The sequence below is a fragment of the Mchenga conophoros genome, linkage group LG14, assembly GCF_057382185.1.
Source record: "Mchenga conophoros isolate Kocher_MC1m ecotype Shallow Benthic linkage group LG14, M_conophoros_male_GT1.1, whole genome shotgun sequence".
In the NCBI taxonomy this organism is placed as follows: domain Eukaryota; kingdom Metazoa; phylum Chordata; class Actinopteri; order Cichliformes; family Cichlidae; genus Mchenga; species Mchenga conophoros.
Window position 1 is genome coordinate 31936970 of NC_140539.1, and position 16199 is coordinate 31953168.

Sequence of the window (16199 nt, forward strand, 5' to 3'; positions counted from 1 at the left end):
AAGCATTTTTAAAATAGCGAGACAATTTTTGATTGTTAGCAGTTTTACCATTTTTTCAAATTAACCTTTTTGATTCCTTGTCTAAATTTGAATGTGCACATTTGCCACAAAATAATTTCCATAAACATGTTTTAGCCATATAAGAGTGATTCTAAAAGTCCCTTTATGAGTTTATGCTTTCACTTTATGGAAAAAGTTGTATCTAAAAATCTGTTGTGTTGTATTGCATCTGCACACTGATTCAAATGAAGATTTGAAGGCTCAGCACACATTCTCAGTGCACAGATGCAAAATATTTCAGTTTGTGTCTAGTGCTTTGAAGCTGAGTGATGCATGATAGATATAGATATTGAACAGATGGGATACTTGGGATGAATAGTTCAAATGTATTTTGCCTATAAAAGTGTCCTTTATTTGGAGTACAAACAATAATCTCTGCTCTGAACAAATTCCAGAACTAGGAATGTGTAAATCTTTCAGAATGCTATTTGCTCCACCTTGTGGCTGTGGGAGTACAAGCACCGAGGCTCACAGTGCTGTTGGACATGGATAATATTACCCATGATTACTTTTACATTTGAGGAGGAGTAAATATTGAGATACAGAAGTATCTGAAAGTATCTTCCTGTTTAGCAGAAAACTATTTTTGTAGTCTTTGAAGTTCAGCTCTTGTTTTCAGGTCTTTGCACCTACTATTCACTTGTCAGATGTTTTCATAGTGGAGCCATGGTATTTTTTAAGGCTACAAAGAATGGAGTCTCGGGGCAACACTTAAGTGCTGTAACACAAGTAGTAACAGGACAACAGGAAACTTGCACTGGCATGTTAACAGAAGCGTCTTAAAAACAACTTCACATATATAACAGAGCACAGGAAACGATTGTCTGGGAAATGTCTCAGATGTGGAAAATGTAAAATCCCACAACTGTTACAAGGAAATGATAACAGGCTGTATCTTGAAGATGAACAGCAGGAACCCATGTGCTAAGCATATGAAAGCAATGTATATGTCATCTTTTGTTATTTCCAAAAGTTGCAGCTCTCTTGACTATTAATAAGCTAAATGACTCATGGTGCTGGTTAATGATCATTATTTGTTTTCACTTTGCAAATATCAACAGTTCTGGAATTGTAATTGTTATTTGTACCGTAACCAAAGGTTTTAGTTATAGAGTTCTGTTTGGCACATGTTGTGAAACCAATCTGGTTTTAACCAGATGCTCTAAATAGGATAAGGAAAAGATTGTCTTAACCAGCCAAGTCAGCGGATTTTTTTTTTAAAGACCCTAAGACCCAATACCGTGCAGACATTGACTCAGTTTAGTTTTATTTATGTAACATCAGTTCAAAACTGCAGTTATCTTAGTGAGCTTCATATTGTAGGTAAAGATGTAGGTAAATATTAGAGAGAAAAGCTCTCTCTAAAAGTTCCCCTTTTAGCAAGCACTTAGGAAAAAAGAGCTCAGTCTTAACAGAACGAGACCTCTGGAAGAACCCTGTTCGGGGTGAGGTAGCCATCTGCTGTGACTGGTTGAGGGGTTAGAAAGGGAGGATGGCAAAGAAAAGCAAACAGACAGACATCTGGAGCTGAACATCAGTGGACTGACTTTGTATTTTCAAGTTGTAAGCCTGAAATGAAAAAATCAGCCAATCACATTTAAAAAGTGACAGTTTGAAGGCCCAAGCTTCTTATCACCTTTATTTAATGCATTTAGAAAGCCCCTTAATCCTCTAAAATCCAAAACACTGAAATACAGTTACTATGCAGTCCCATCATCCTATTAAACAGCCAGTGAGAGATAATGGAATCGCCACACACTCGTTGCAGTGATAATCAAATGCAGTGTGGCTTTTGCACTTTGAATCAGAGCATGCTCTCTCTGAATCAGTCCTTGACACACACGCTGGCACCGACACAAACATTTCATGTGCCACAAAGAATAAAGTAAGTCTTGATCCCAAGTACGGGCTCCTCTCGTTTTACTTTTAAGTGGAAATTAAAGGAAAAGGTGCAACAGCAATCTTAACTGAGTGAGCTTTTCAGATATAGTACAAAGACCCAAACACTTTGTTGATTGGTTTCTAAAGATAGCAGGGCTACTATGGTAACAGAAACTGACATCAGTTTCATCCAGCACCTAAGGTTGCCTGCAAGCTTCAATCCATGAAGGTGTGAAACGGTCTGTGAAAATACAAACTATGAGTAACCAAGCACCAGTAGCACTGATTCACAGGCACCTATTAGCTCAGTTAATCAATGTAGTATCTTACCTCTATTAAGCACTGTGTTGTTGACTACAGGTTAAAAGTAGCAACACGATAGGCCTCTGTACCTGAAAGGTACCATCATGACATGTTTTTCACAGGTTTTCTACTTTAAATAGTATGATTAGTTACATAGTCATTACACAGAGGTACCATAGTATTGTCATTAGCCAACTACGCTTGTTTTTTTAATATCCTCACAGATCACTAGATGGTGCTTCATCTCCTATTTGGAAATAAACCAGTTTTCTTCTAACCACAGAATCTCTCAATCATGAGAGAGAACCGGAAATATCAGTGCTGAGTGCTAAATTATTAACAGTGGTGAAGCTCTCAAATGTACCAACAGCCTGTAGTTTTACTGCATCAGTTTCAGTGATCAATAGTGTAAAACCATACAGGTTTCTCTTCCATTTAGGTCAAGGTTGGCAAAAGGTATACTGGGCTTAACAGCTAATTAAAAATGACTTTTAATAACCTCTTACAAAGAGTCGTGGATGTAAGAGTTTTATTACTAGAGCAGTCATACTAAAGCACTAACATTCAAACAGTTGTTCTTTTCTGTAGTTCTTCAAGGCAGACCTCATTTTACAAGTCGATTCACAGTTAAATCTACAACATGTCATATTTATAGTTGTGATGAGAAGAAAACATATATGGGTAAAAAAGCCACTTGATTTATCTTAAAATGAATGACTGTTCAGCTCAACTGTTCTTGGTCTTTGGTTAAAATAACAATTACAAAAATGGCCAAAACTACTTTAAAAGGTTTTTTTTATAAGAAGAGCTCCAAATGTAAGAATTTATAGTTCATAACAAAAACAGAATTAGCATTATTTGTCATATATGAGAAAGAAAAATATGCCTTTAGTGTTTTTTTTTCCTCTAACACGTCACACAGTCTGTGAGAAAAGGAAACATATTGAGGACAGCTGTGCAACACTATTCCATAGAAGAAGGACTGTATAAACAAGTAGAGAAAAGGTAAACTATTTACTAAATTCTTTTCTCCAAGCACAAACAAGATTTAAGCAATTAGGTTTGGTTTAGTTTATTAAGATCCTCATTAGCTAAAGCAGCTACTCTTCCTGGGGTCACGGGTCTTTAAACTTTAACAGTGCACTATTACAATCTCCACACAGATGTATAACATCATAATAAAAGCACAAGAGTTAACTGTTTTATAACATTTAGAGAGGTTTTTTAAAAAAGAAATGTCATCAATATTAATTGGCAATAATTAAAATCATGAAATGACCTGGTTGAGCCTGGTCTTTTAAACCCAGAAATCCCATTTCCTATTTTAGCAACTATCTTGATATGTTCTGTCCAGGATAATTTACTAAGATTATACACAGTACAATGGTCTCATGAACTTGGTCAACAAACACACCATTAATAGAAACCTTTAAATTTCGAGTTTTTCAAATAGAAAGGTTAGAACCAAGTATAATGCTATTTGATTTACAGACATTCAAAATCACTTTATTGCTCCTTTTCCACTTAACATTTAAGTCTTTCTTAGTGGTAACTAATATATATATTGATGAATAATTTGGATACATAGAAATAATAGCCTTATTAAGGATGACTGTTATGCCATTAGGAAAGATAACATACAACAATGGGCCAAGACATCTTTCTTGGGCCATTACACACTTAAAACCCTGACATCTAAGTATGTCCTATTTCCTGTTACTTAAACAACTCCGTCCTTAATAATACAGAGAGAAGCTGGATGGCTTCTATTCTACTGCTGACTCCAGGCACATGTGGCTAGGCCTACAACACATCGCAGACTACACAAGCACTACCAGCATCACCAGCTCCATAGACAGCGTGTCCAATGACCTCAATACCTTCTACACCTGTTTTGAGACCTCCAGTTATAACACAGAGAGGAAACATACACATAGGACCACCTGCCCCTCATCACCTCGCCTAACAATCTCATGAGCTCAGGTACACACAGCAGTGAGGAAGCTCAACCCCCATAAGGCAGCAGGACTCTCAGAGCATGCCAGCGAGTTAGCTGATGTTCTCTTCTTCATCTTCAACCTTTCCCTCGGCCAGTGTGTCAGGATTAGTGATGGAACTTTAGCCAGCATTACTACAAATATAGGCATTCCACAGTAAAGTAACTAAGTAACATTTTATTTCTATAGCACCTTTCAAGATAAAATCAAAAAGTGTTTCAGAGAGAAGCTAAAACATAAAAACAGAAATCAGCCAAAAGCGAATTTACACATTCCTCACCCTTGCTGAAGATACTGTACCATTGAACCATTCATTCTCAAATGTAAAATCAAGATGTGTCTCTGATTATCTGAGAAAAATTTAGTTTTAGCTGATTTCTAATAAGAAATAAGTTACGTATTCTATTTCTAGAATATGTTTCTATTTCTACAGTATTTATGGGTCCTATCATTAATCCTTTTCTCAGTAGTTTAGAAGGCCCTGACATAGACCAAACACACAGAAATGTCATTGCTTACCAAAAGACAACCAAACAACTGGAGGACTTCTAACTGAAGAGAGGCACATGTGGTAGCAAGACAAGATAACACTTACATTAGCATTTGATTTTATTTATTCAGAGCAATTTAAATACATGTGACAAGTTACTAAACTGAAGAGTTATCACATATTTCTAGAACGCCTTTAACCTTGCAAGCAGTGTTATGAAAATGTAAATCATACTGAAAGAACTGGAAGAAGTACACCTAAATCAACACATGAAGAAATTTGTATAGAGCCCCTTTTAAATATAACTTCAAACAGATTTTTTCTTAAAAAAAGAAGATTAAACTGGCAATCTGCATATGATATGACATTTTAACAAAATATTTAAAAAAAGAATCATTGCACACACTGGCACACTGGCCATCACACAGTTGCCTAGGAACTCCAGGTGGGGATGAAACAGCATGTAAAACTCTTTTGAAAAAAAAAAAAAACCCATCACTTTTATCACTGACGATGTTGCTTAGTGAACGCTGGGCAATACCACCCTGCTATACCTAGTTTAAAAGCTGGTTGACTGCAATCGTAAAACTATTTAAATAAATGGGTCAAAGTTATAGCTTTAACAGCTAAGCACCCACAAAAACATACAAATGAAGTGCTTACATTATTGTGGATCAACTGAAAGTTATTGCAAAATAAGTTAAACTATAAATTAAGTTAAATGTAGTTCACTAGTCCGCAACACTGCCTGCAAGGTTACAACAGTTACTACAGGACCAAATCTAGATTACATCATCTAGATTACATCGTCTGCTACAACTGCAAAAATAAGAAAAAAGCTTTCCCTTACACCTCCCAGTGTAGGAGAGAAGGTGCTTGTGTACTTGATAGAATGATTAAATTTCAAATTACCTCCAGTACTGAATACAATATCAGTGTTAAAACTGTTGATTATTTCTTTCGTACAAATAACTGGATAAGATACAGTATTTTTGCATAGCATAGTAAGTAGGCAATAAAAGAGTAGAAGATAGGCAGTGGGTTGTAAGGATTCTTTGGAATGAATTGCTCAGTTTAAAACATAAATTAGTAATATGTTTGGCAATTGCTTGAGCATCAAGTCGGCACTGACGCCTGTCCTCACCACATATTTTTGTGGTTGTATGCATGTCATATAATTTGTGATTGTCTAATACCATTATACACTGGATAGAATTCATGATTAAGCAGAATAGGTAATTTACTACAGTACAGTTTATCACAAGCAAACTTATTTCAATAAACTATTTTAAGTTTTACTTGCTGGCAGATTAATTGTTATATTTTGTCGGCCCATCCTTATCAAGTTCTTTGCAAGAAGGTTTAATGTCCTTGAATTCCTTCTCATCAGTCTGTGAAACGTCCACAATTATGTCCTCAGTCTGATGTTTTCCTTGCATTTCTTCATCAGTACCCAACATTTCTTCCTCTGGCAATGAACATATTTCATCACATTTCAGAGAAGGGAGTTTTTTCCTTTTGTGAAGGGATCCAGGGTTTGAATCGTCTTTGGCAGCCTCTTTTTGAGTCTGTCCTGCAGTAGACAAAATAACTGAACCACTGGTTTGGCTATTAAAGCAAGCAGACCTGGTGATTTTGGCAGGTTGTAGGGTGGTGTTGGTAGTGTTGGTAGTGGCAGTGAACATATCAAAGATGTCCTGGTTCTGTTGAGACTCATCAGTAGGGAATTTAGGAGAATATTTGAATGGATTTCCAGGGTAAGCCAAGGTGGTACTTGCAATATTACCTGCTAGCCCAGGTTTACCTTTCATCATTCCCAGAACTTCAAAGCGAAAGCTGGAGATATCCTGTTTGAGCTCCTATCAATTATTGGGAATCTGAGATTAAACAGTGGAAAAAATATATGGAAAACATAATACAACTGGGTACTTAAGCTTAAATGATAAAGAATTTTATGCTACCTTGAAATTTTCCTCTGTCAACCCCTGCTCTGTCTTGGCATCTCTAATCATTGCAGCCACATATCGTTTCATGAGGTTCTTCAAAACCTCCTAAAACACATTATTTTTAAACAAGCAAAGAGTTATGTTTACATTTAACCATTTACATTCAATCAAAATAGGATAGTAAAAAAACAACAAAAATAATAAACAATACAGTGCAATATAATACAAATTATTACCTGATACTCATGGCTTAATTTTACATTTTCAGCTGCACGTCTCTGCAATTACAAGAAAAACAAAAGGCTCATTAAGACAGCACCGGGTTATTTCCATTTTCACTGATTAGGTGATTTTTTTTTCTTACTTGCCCTTTTTCAATAGGTAATCGTTTGACACACATTAACATGGATGAATTCATTTTCGAAGCCACTTAGAGGCTGTAATAGTAGACAGGGTATAAACAGGCATGCATGAAAATGTATAACATGCAGTGATGACAGTACAGGTCAGAGAAAATCTCTGGAAACACTTTACCCCCAAAGTTTCAAAGGTTTCAAGACGTTTTGTGCTTGGTCTCCTAAACAAATGTGTTTTTATCCATCCAATTAGATAATAAACTGACTTTGGACTGGGTATTAAATTGAATGGAGATGGCAAAGTTCCCCCTTCTTCAAAATAGCTCATCCATAATTTTGTTCGTGCAAATTTCCACTCTATGTCTGCATGATCCTGAAAAGAAACACAAACAATTCATAGAGCAGATTAGGCAGATTATTTTGATAACTCTAATAATCTAACTCTAAAATAAATAATTGTGTAATCTTTATTTTGCTACTTACAGCAATGTGCTGGTATGAGTTGTTCATCATTGCAATTAGCATGTTTAGAAGCACTACCAGGGAGATGATATTATAGGTGCCAAACATGGTAGAGCCGACAAATTCTGTGAATGTATGGTCCGGCTCCACGTTCGTCACGTACAGGTTAATCAGCCCAAAGATAGACCAAAATAATGACTGCAGTGTTTCGAATAGCCTAAAAAGAACACAACCATACATCACAGCATGCACTGTTGGAAAAACAAACATATTAATCAAGTCAGATTTTCAGGGGTAATTTATGTAAGAATTTCAACTTGCGTGGAGAAAGCGTTGTTTTGCTGATTACAGCGGATGCCCTTGCAAGTCCCATTATTTGTTTCATAGTAAAAATAGAGCTGGTTGAGGCCATTGGCAAATGCTAGCAGCACTAGACAGTAGATGAAGAGAAATTTAAGTATGTCCAGAAGCATGCGGCCCAATGAAATCTGTAAAGGCCCCAAATGGGAGTTGGCAGTGAAAAGACTGATGAGACGCAAGGAGCTGAAAATGTTGGCGATGGAAAACAATGCCTCTGCCACCAATGTTGGGTGCCACGTTTCCCAGGTGTCTCTCAACTGGCACTTTGCACTATACTGTTGAAAAAAAAAAGAACAATAGTCAAACATGCTCAATATTGATAGCACACAATGTCAATTTTTCCGGCATAATGGTTGCTCCAGCACAAAGTAATAAATAAAACAGACAGACAGATAGAAGCCTTTAATATAAATTACCTTAATATAGGCAACAATCTTCAGTGAAATTGTTGCAAGATACAAAGAGTTCATTATGAAATCCATCAGGTTCCACCAGTCATCTATGTAGTCCTCAAAACCACTATCCCACATCTGTTTGATCTCAGCCCATAAAAAGCCTTCAAGGAATGAAAATAAGACGTGTCATTGTTGTATTTTTGCTCAGGTATTTGTCCCGAGGCAAACACACATGAGACGCAATGAATGAAATCATGTGACAAACCTCTGCTTAGACTACAGTGTTCATGTACACAGGAGTGCAGTCTAAAAAAGAGTCTGCAATATGTGTGTGTATTATTACCAAGCACCCAGGGCAGGATTATCCATTCCACAATGGTGGGTGGTGGGCCCTGACGGTGTTCCAACCGATCATCACTCTGTAGATGCTGCGAGGCCAAGAAGAGCAGGAAGAGGAAGGTCAGGTAGGAAGCAGTGTGACAGATGAACTTGATGAAAGGCTTACGGATGAATAAGCCATAGCGGCTCTTTGGAGCGATCAGGTAGAAGATGGATAACAGTGGAAACGCAAAGCCAATGAAGATACAAGTGATGAGCTTTACTGCCCAGTGACGCCTCCTCCAGCCTGGGAATTCATCATACCAGCGAGACGCCAGCAGCTGCTGGCAGTTGGGCTGAGCAACAAACTAGGAGACAAAGAGAGAGACAAATAAAGATTACAGATGTTTACATGAAATAAATTGTTTTTTATTTACCCATCTGTCTCTCAGGTCCAACCAAAAACTGACTAAACAGAAAAAACGGTAATTAATGGTACACAAAAGATGTGCAAGTTTTTTGCCACAAAAGATCAAGAACTGCAAAACAACTAGAAACATTCATTCAAAACAAAGAGTTTCAAAAAGGTATTTCTAAAGTGATGTTCAACGCTCTGTTAAGAAATGATTGCCAAATCTTTTCCCCATGCACATTTTCTCTGCTCTATGAGATTTGATATAAAAGTCTGTTGGACATCTGCAGATGGTGATGGAATTCAATTTCAGCGTAACCCAGTTATGGCTAAATGGATCCCAATTATGGTACTAAAAAGCATTTTGTTGCGGGTGATGAGGTCATCTATCAGTGCAGAATCTGCCTTTTCAAAGTTTCCTTCAGTAACTGTCCTGGACAGATTTGAACTTACATAAAATGACTGGAGGCAAATGGTGACATCTGGAAGGAACAGATTGTGTATGGGGACATTTTTTGAAGGTGAAAATGACCCTACACAGATCTCACGCTAGACTCCTACATCAATTAGTGTTCTTACTTCTATTTCACAATATATTGCAAATTGCATCATACAGAACATTGATATTCACTCTACTATCTAAAAATTCACAGATAACACTACCACTATTTTTAATAGTTACTGAGAATCCAAAATTCAAAATCAGTTAAATATATTTTGTACTTTTTAAACACTTAACACTTTGGATTTGGAGTTTGAGCTCAGGTTTAGAGGAAAATGTGCAAAAGCAGAGTGAGCACAGCAAGTAGCAAGAAAAGAAACCTCCAGAGAAATCTCCGAAGAATACAAGAAAGAAGACTTTCATGATCCTAATATTGCTGACATCAAACAAGTTCTAGTTTGTGTAGTCCAATTAATATTTAAGTGAATTTTATTTTTTAAACCCTTGAATCACATGGCTCTGTGTCTGTCTTTTTAATCTGAATTGTTATGATAATTGCTATTATTGTTATTAATAAAGAATGATATTCTACACTCATGAGCCACTCTATTAGGTCCATGTGTACAACATGTTACAACAAAGATTTCTAATGATGGCAAACATGGCAACAACTCATGGCATGCAGACATGGCCAGAACAACTTGCTGAGGTTCAAATGCGCACAAGAATTAGAAATGATTTAAGTGACGTTGAATATTACATGGCTGTAGGTGTCAGACAGGGTGGTCTGAGAAAACTCCTGATCTACTGGGATTTTCCCACACAGACTCTTCTACTGTGCACAGAGACTGATGCAAAAACAAAAAAAAGCTAAATATCCAGTAAGAAGCAATTTTCTGATACAGTTGGCTGAGGAGAATGGCCAAACGGCTTTGAAGTGATAGACTAGACATGGTATGGTCAGAATCTGGCATAAGCAACATGAAACCATAGCTTTTCAACAGTCCAGGTTAGTGATAGTGATGTATGGTGTGGGCGATCAGCATTTAAACACCACAGTGTACTTCAGTGTTGTTGCTGACCATATTCATCCCTTTATGACCACAGTGTACCCATTTTTTGACGATTCCTTCCATCAGGATAACTCTGCATGTCACAAAGTTAAAATCAAGTCACCAGAATATTGGAAAAATGTTACCTTGTCTCATGACAAGGTATCATAATACAAAATAATACAGAGACCCCCTATGAGCAATAAACAGTGAAAGCAAAAACTACCTTTTAACAGGAAGAAACCTCGGGCAGAACCAGGTTCCAGAGGGAGACACCATGGTTGGGGGTAATGGGAACAGTTTTCTATAAGGCCCATTAAATATAATGCTAATGCTTTTTTTTTTTAATGTGCTGATGTAGAATTTACAAATAATCACATAAGCTGAAAATCAAATGTCAAAAATGTTTTTAAAAAAAGAAAGAAAAAATCTTTTTCTTTTTCTTACCAAGATCATTGTTCTCACTTCAGGCTCACTGGAGTTCATTTAGGCCAAATGATTAGATAAACAAAATTAGTAGGAAGGCCTGTCTAAAGCCTTTTCCATGGAGATAAATTGTAGCACACAGAACTGTTGGCAGTCATACTGATCTTTCTTATTCATGTCACCAACTGTGTCATCAAAATACTCTTAAAGCCTCAATTCTAAGACTACATGGGTGGTATGAGCCATTAACTCTGCAAATACTATACAACTGCTGTACACAAACAAGACCCAAAAGTTCCACACAGCCTCTTTAATGAGTGGAATAAATGAAAGACACCCGCTGAGTGCACGCAATGTGTACTTTATATTCCAGTCTGTTATCCAGGAAACACCAAAACAAACAAAGCAATCCTGAATTTGTAACAGTGTAAGTCGAGTTAAACCATATACCAGAAATAGCTGCACGAGAAAACATGAATGCCAGGTGGATTGAACATTAACTGGTGTTTACTCTAACAGCTTCCTGATATAAACGCCGTGTGATACACCGATGTGACAATAGCACTGGTCACTGTCAGGTGAATTCACAGGGAGCGGGTGGGGTCAGGTGACCTGCCTCTGCCTCTATACATGCTCTACAGAGACACCACCCGTAGCAAAACAAAACAGAGTCTGAGGGTGACTGGATTCTCCCAACACTATCCGCCGTTTAGGTGTGAAAAAAAGACCTGACACCAAAAGCACCACCTTTTAAAAACTTGTTGTCACCTGCTCTGTGTTAGGTTGATATTCATGCAATGTACCGTTATACTCCAATATAAATTAAATATACATATAATTATGAATGACACAGATCTTTGTGTGAATGCCAAGGTATCTAATTATTAGTAGGTTTTCTTTCATTTGCAGCAAATAATACAAAACTAGTATGCAATTGATAAATATCCAGAGAATATGTTAAAAGACACTAAACGGTCCCCACCCAGTTTAAAATATTATGAGTTTGTATTTCAGGGAAATGGCCATTACTTCTCCCATCATTATCCTCAATTATCCAATTATCATGGGATTCTCTAAGAGGGTTACTGTAATGCATCGCTAAGAGCCAGCCTGGCAATTACATATTGCTCTAAACTCCCACAGGACATCTCCACCCAGGCCATTTACAGCTCATCTTGGCGCATTTCTTGTCATCTTCAAACAGGTTGATTCTTATTACTTGTTGCCAATCTGCATGTGCACTGGTGTAGACAAATTCCTGTATTCATGTCTTTTTCACCTTAAATATATCCAGAAAAAACCTTTTTGTTCCAGTGTGACAAAGACCACATCAAAATCAAATAAAAGCTCACCTCTTTCTGGGAATATTTGATAGCCAGTTTCAGTCGGGCAAGCTCATTAATGTTCTCATCCAGCAATGGGTTGATGTCGTCACGGTAATTGAGGATTACTTCCAGCTCTCTGGAACTACGAGTCTGGTCCAAGAGGTCCTTTGCAAATTGTTTACATGTACGGGACAGCTCTTCATACTCTGATTTAAATTCGTTCTCCACCGTGCTGAGCTCCTTCAGCTCCCAGCTAAGCTGAAATGCCGTGAGGAAAGGATCCTCACTTGAGAGGGCAATGAGTGACGGGCTGGCAAGGGCCTTGTAGATGTTTAGACGAGAACGGGAGTGACGCAGGACATCCACGTCTGAACTGGACACACACTCCATACAGTTGCAACGTATAGCGTGTGGCTGGGGTATAGAAACCCCTCGCTGCAAGAGCAGTTTGATGATCTCATAGTTGTTAGTTTGAGCTGCCAGGATGATCGGAGTAATGTCTGGGGTGAAGTCTGAAAACTGTTTGTCCAGCAGAGCCGATGGAACCTTTTGAAGAAACCAACAGAGCAACACACAAATGAATAGACATAAAATAACGCATTTATGGTACACAAACATTTTATCACAAAAGTACAATGCTTTTAAACCTCTTGCAGGAACTGAAACAACTCTTTGACTGGATCTAATTTCATTTGTCTTCAGTCTCTAACCATCTTGTCTAACAGCAAGCACACAACTAATGGCTTGTGGTTCAGCTGGCCTCAAAGTGGCTTCCTGGTTGGAAGCAACACCCTGTTTTTCCCTTTTCACAGAATACATAGAGAGAAGCAAGCAGTACTGGAAGACCTCATTTACAAAGATGTCAAGAAGCTGAACACAAGCGGGGCCTTTCTCAAAGAGTCTGATAAACAGACTGTGGAGAATGGCTAATTTGTTGTAAAAGCTGTAGCAGAAAGGCCCACGGAAGTAGGGGTTCGGTAACTTATGAGAGAAGATAATAGCTTTATTCCCTAAATCATCCAGTCGTAGCTAGAATACAAGGGCAAAGAACACACTTATTTGCATCTTATCTCTTTCAGAGTCAGACTAGAAAATAAAATGATTTTTCTCACTGCTCCTACTTAAACATATGAGGAGTTTATATACAAATATTTAACAACATATTTCTGTATACAAATATAACCATATAATAATTAGTAGCTTGTAGTAAGACATTGAGACACTTCTGCTCAAATGTAACCTTGCCACAACATGTCTTTATACAAATACATTACAAAATATAATATAACATAATTTACATTAACCACATGAGGCTCGCAGATTTTCCCAATGCCAGGCTGAACAAATAAATTAATTAAAAAAAAAAATATCAGTATGTTCAAAGGTCAGCAATAACTGCAAATCAGATGGTACCTGCTTTTCCCTACGTGGCTTCTTGTGGTTGAGCAGCAGCTCAACGGCCCCCACTACCTCTTTACGGATGGCATGTAGCAGGGCATCACCCACGTGTACATTATAGCTGAGGAGCAGCTCAATAATCTCCAGGTTCTCGTTTTCAATAGCAATGAGCAGAGCTGTGCGTCCCAGGGGGTCCACGCAGTTGATATTGATCCTGAAGTAGATCTCAGCCTCTTCCAGAGCTTGCTTCACGCTGGCGTAGTCCCCCTTCTCTACAGCCCCCAGGTAGGCCCGCTCCAGAGCAGAGAGCTCCGATTCTGCCCGCACGATCCGCAGAGGGATGCGGTCCCTGTACGTGGAGCTGTCAGCTTTCTTATAGTACAGCTGAGACATTGCTGCCCAAACTGTCTCAGTCTTCACGGAGAATTACTGAAAAATAAAGACAAGAAAAAATACCAAGTCAACTACTGACAAAGACTGACCGTGTTATACTTCTATACACGAAAAAGACACATTTCTGCTCACATGACACATTTTGAGATGCCAGTGCGTAACCAAAAACAAATCAAACAAATTAAAAAAACAAATAAAAATACGTATGTTTGCCTTTAAAACATTGTAAAATATATAATTAATCACCCATACTAACACAACGAATAACAATAACATATCATCGTCATCTAAACGATGATTAAAGTTGTTTTTCGCTTAAAAATGCACGAAAACAAGCGACTAAAATCCTTTAGTTTTCGTTTAAAGTACCCTAATACTTGTTTAACTGTGGCTTTAATAATGCACGAAGGAATACAAACTTTACCTCCTGATGTTTTCCAGTTGTAAATCACATGAATCAGTCGACGAAGCTCCGCGCACAGCTGCAGTCGGAAAGGGAAGCTGCGTGCTCTGATTGTTTTTAATCTCTGAAGTCTCCACCAAAGAGTCTGCAACCTAATGGCATGTCAGGTCCCCTGCCCACCCCTTTCCTTCAATTTACCGCATATTTCTCTGTAAAATACACGTAAGAAAACAGCACGTGACGTTCATCCAGGCGCAATTTCTATACACGGTAACTTTCTTTGTAGATTTAAGGACATTAACAGTGGTGTAACAGGTGTCGGGGATAATGCTAAATAAACGAAGGAACAAAACGAGGAATAACGTTGCCTAGAAAACAAAAATCACTAGTCTCCTAAGGGCGGGATTAAAATCATACAAAATAAATAAACTAAAAAAAATAATAACAGTTAAAATTTGTTTATGTGAGCTATACTCTCACACGAACAAATTGTAACTGTTATTATTAGATAACGGCCAAATCATTAGATAAACATTGCTACTCGTTTGGACCCTCTTTTGCCTTCAGAATTGCCTCCCGCAGAGATTTTGTTTTTGGTAGCTGTGGCGACCATTTGAGCAGCGTGAATTGATTGTCATGTGCAAGAAACCAGTTTTAGATGAATTGAGCTTTGTGACTATAGGCGCCTTATCCTACTGGAATTAATCTTCAGAATACGAGTACACTGTGATCATAAATGGATCGATATGGAAAGCAACAACACTAAAGTAGGCTGTGGTTTTTAAATACTGACAATCCCCCACACCACTACACCACCACCACTAGCCTGAACAGTTGGGGGGAAAAAAGGCACAATGGATCCATGCTTTCATATTGCTTGTGCCAAATTTAAGACTACCATGTAGTTTTGTTGGAGAAATCAAAAGTCATCAAACCACACAATATTGTTAGGGGTTGGTAAAAACGATCGCCTCAATTTCCTGCTCTTAGCCGACAGAAGTGACAGCCACTGTGGTTTTCTGCTGCTGTAACCCGTCTGCTAATGATGTTTCCTGGAAACCACAAGGAATAGATATACATCACTGCGGAGCAGATACCAAAGATCTTTGATTTCCCTGGAATTACCAACTCATGCAAAATTTGCCCTTTAGTAACATCACACATTTACTTTAAAAAGCAGAGATTTGGATCTGTGCAACACCCTAGCCTCCCACTTTCATCTTTGTAGACTCAAGGGTTTTACAGACATCCAGCAACCACAGACTACTATAAGAGCGTCTTTTTTTGTATTGCAAAGTTTTTGGTTATTTAATAAATGTTCACAAGAATCTACTTTACTAGTAAAAATTGCTGTTCAAGAGATCTTGTAAATTCTCTTTATCCCTGATATCCACTGGGCTGTTAAAGGATTGCTGTTTGAGTTATGTGAACAACAGCCAATTGATGTAAGATGGTTAATATGAGTCTTTAGCTGGCTAATGCAAACACAGAAGTGGCTTAAAAAATTCTTTCAAAACCACCTTTTCTTCCACAGCCATCGTCGGTGCTTCCTCCTTTGAAATACAGCTATGTGGGATGACTTTGCACGAGGTACTTCTGTACTTTTGTGAGGTGCATACTTGTAAATTCCTTTTACTCGTCTTTTTTCAGCCTTTTGGTTTTGCTCCGAAGGTATATTCCTGACATTAATCAGTTGCAGGCATCGTGAGAGGACAGTCTTGAGATGATGGACTTCATCAAGTGATGTTCTATGAATCATGCACTCACATTTAGTATTTCC

General features: G+C 37.8%; 1 protein-coding gene across 1 annotated transcript; it reads right to left on the reverse strand.

Annotated features, from left to right (window-relative positions):
* Nucleotides 1-4885: 4885 nt before the first annotated feature.
* trpc4b (transient receptor potential cation channel, subfamily C, member 4b) lies at nt 4886-14549 on the reverse strand. The gene is made up of 11 exons (XM_085243961.1): nt 14441-14549; nt 13639-14052; nt 12253-12771; nt 8594-8936; nt 8272-8411; nt 7817-8130; nt 7517-7712; nt 7212-7406; nt 6914-6955; nt 6693-6782; nt 4886-6590 (listed from the first exon to the last, which is right to left on the reverse strand). The coding sequence occupies exons 2-11, from the start codon at nt 14014-14016 to the stop codon at nt 6042-6044; spliced, it is 2766 nt and encodes a 921-aa protein (XP_085100087.1). The 5' UTR covers nt 14017-14052; nt 14441-14549; the 3' UTR covers nt 4886-6041.
* Between the last annotated feature and the right edge of the window lie 1650 nt (nt 14550-16199).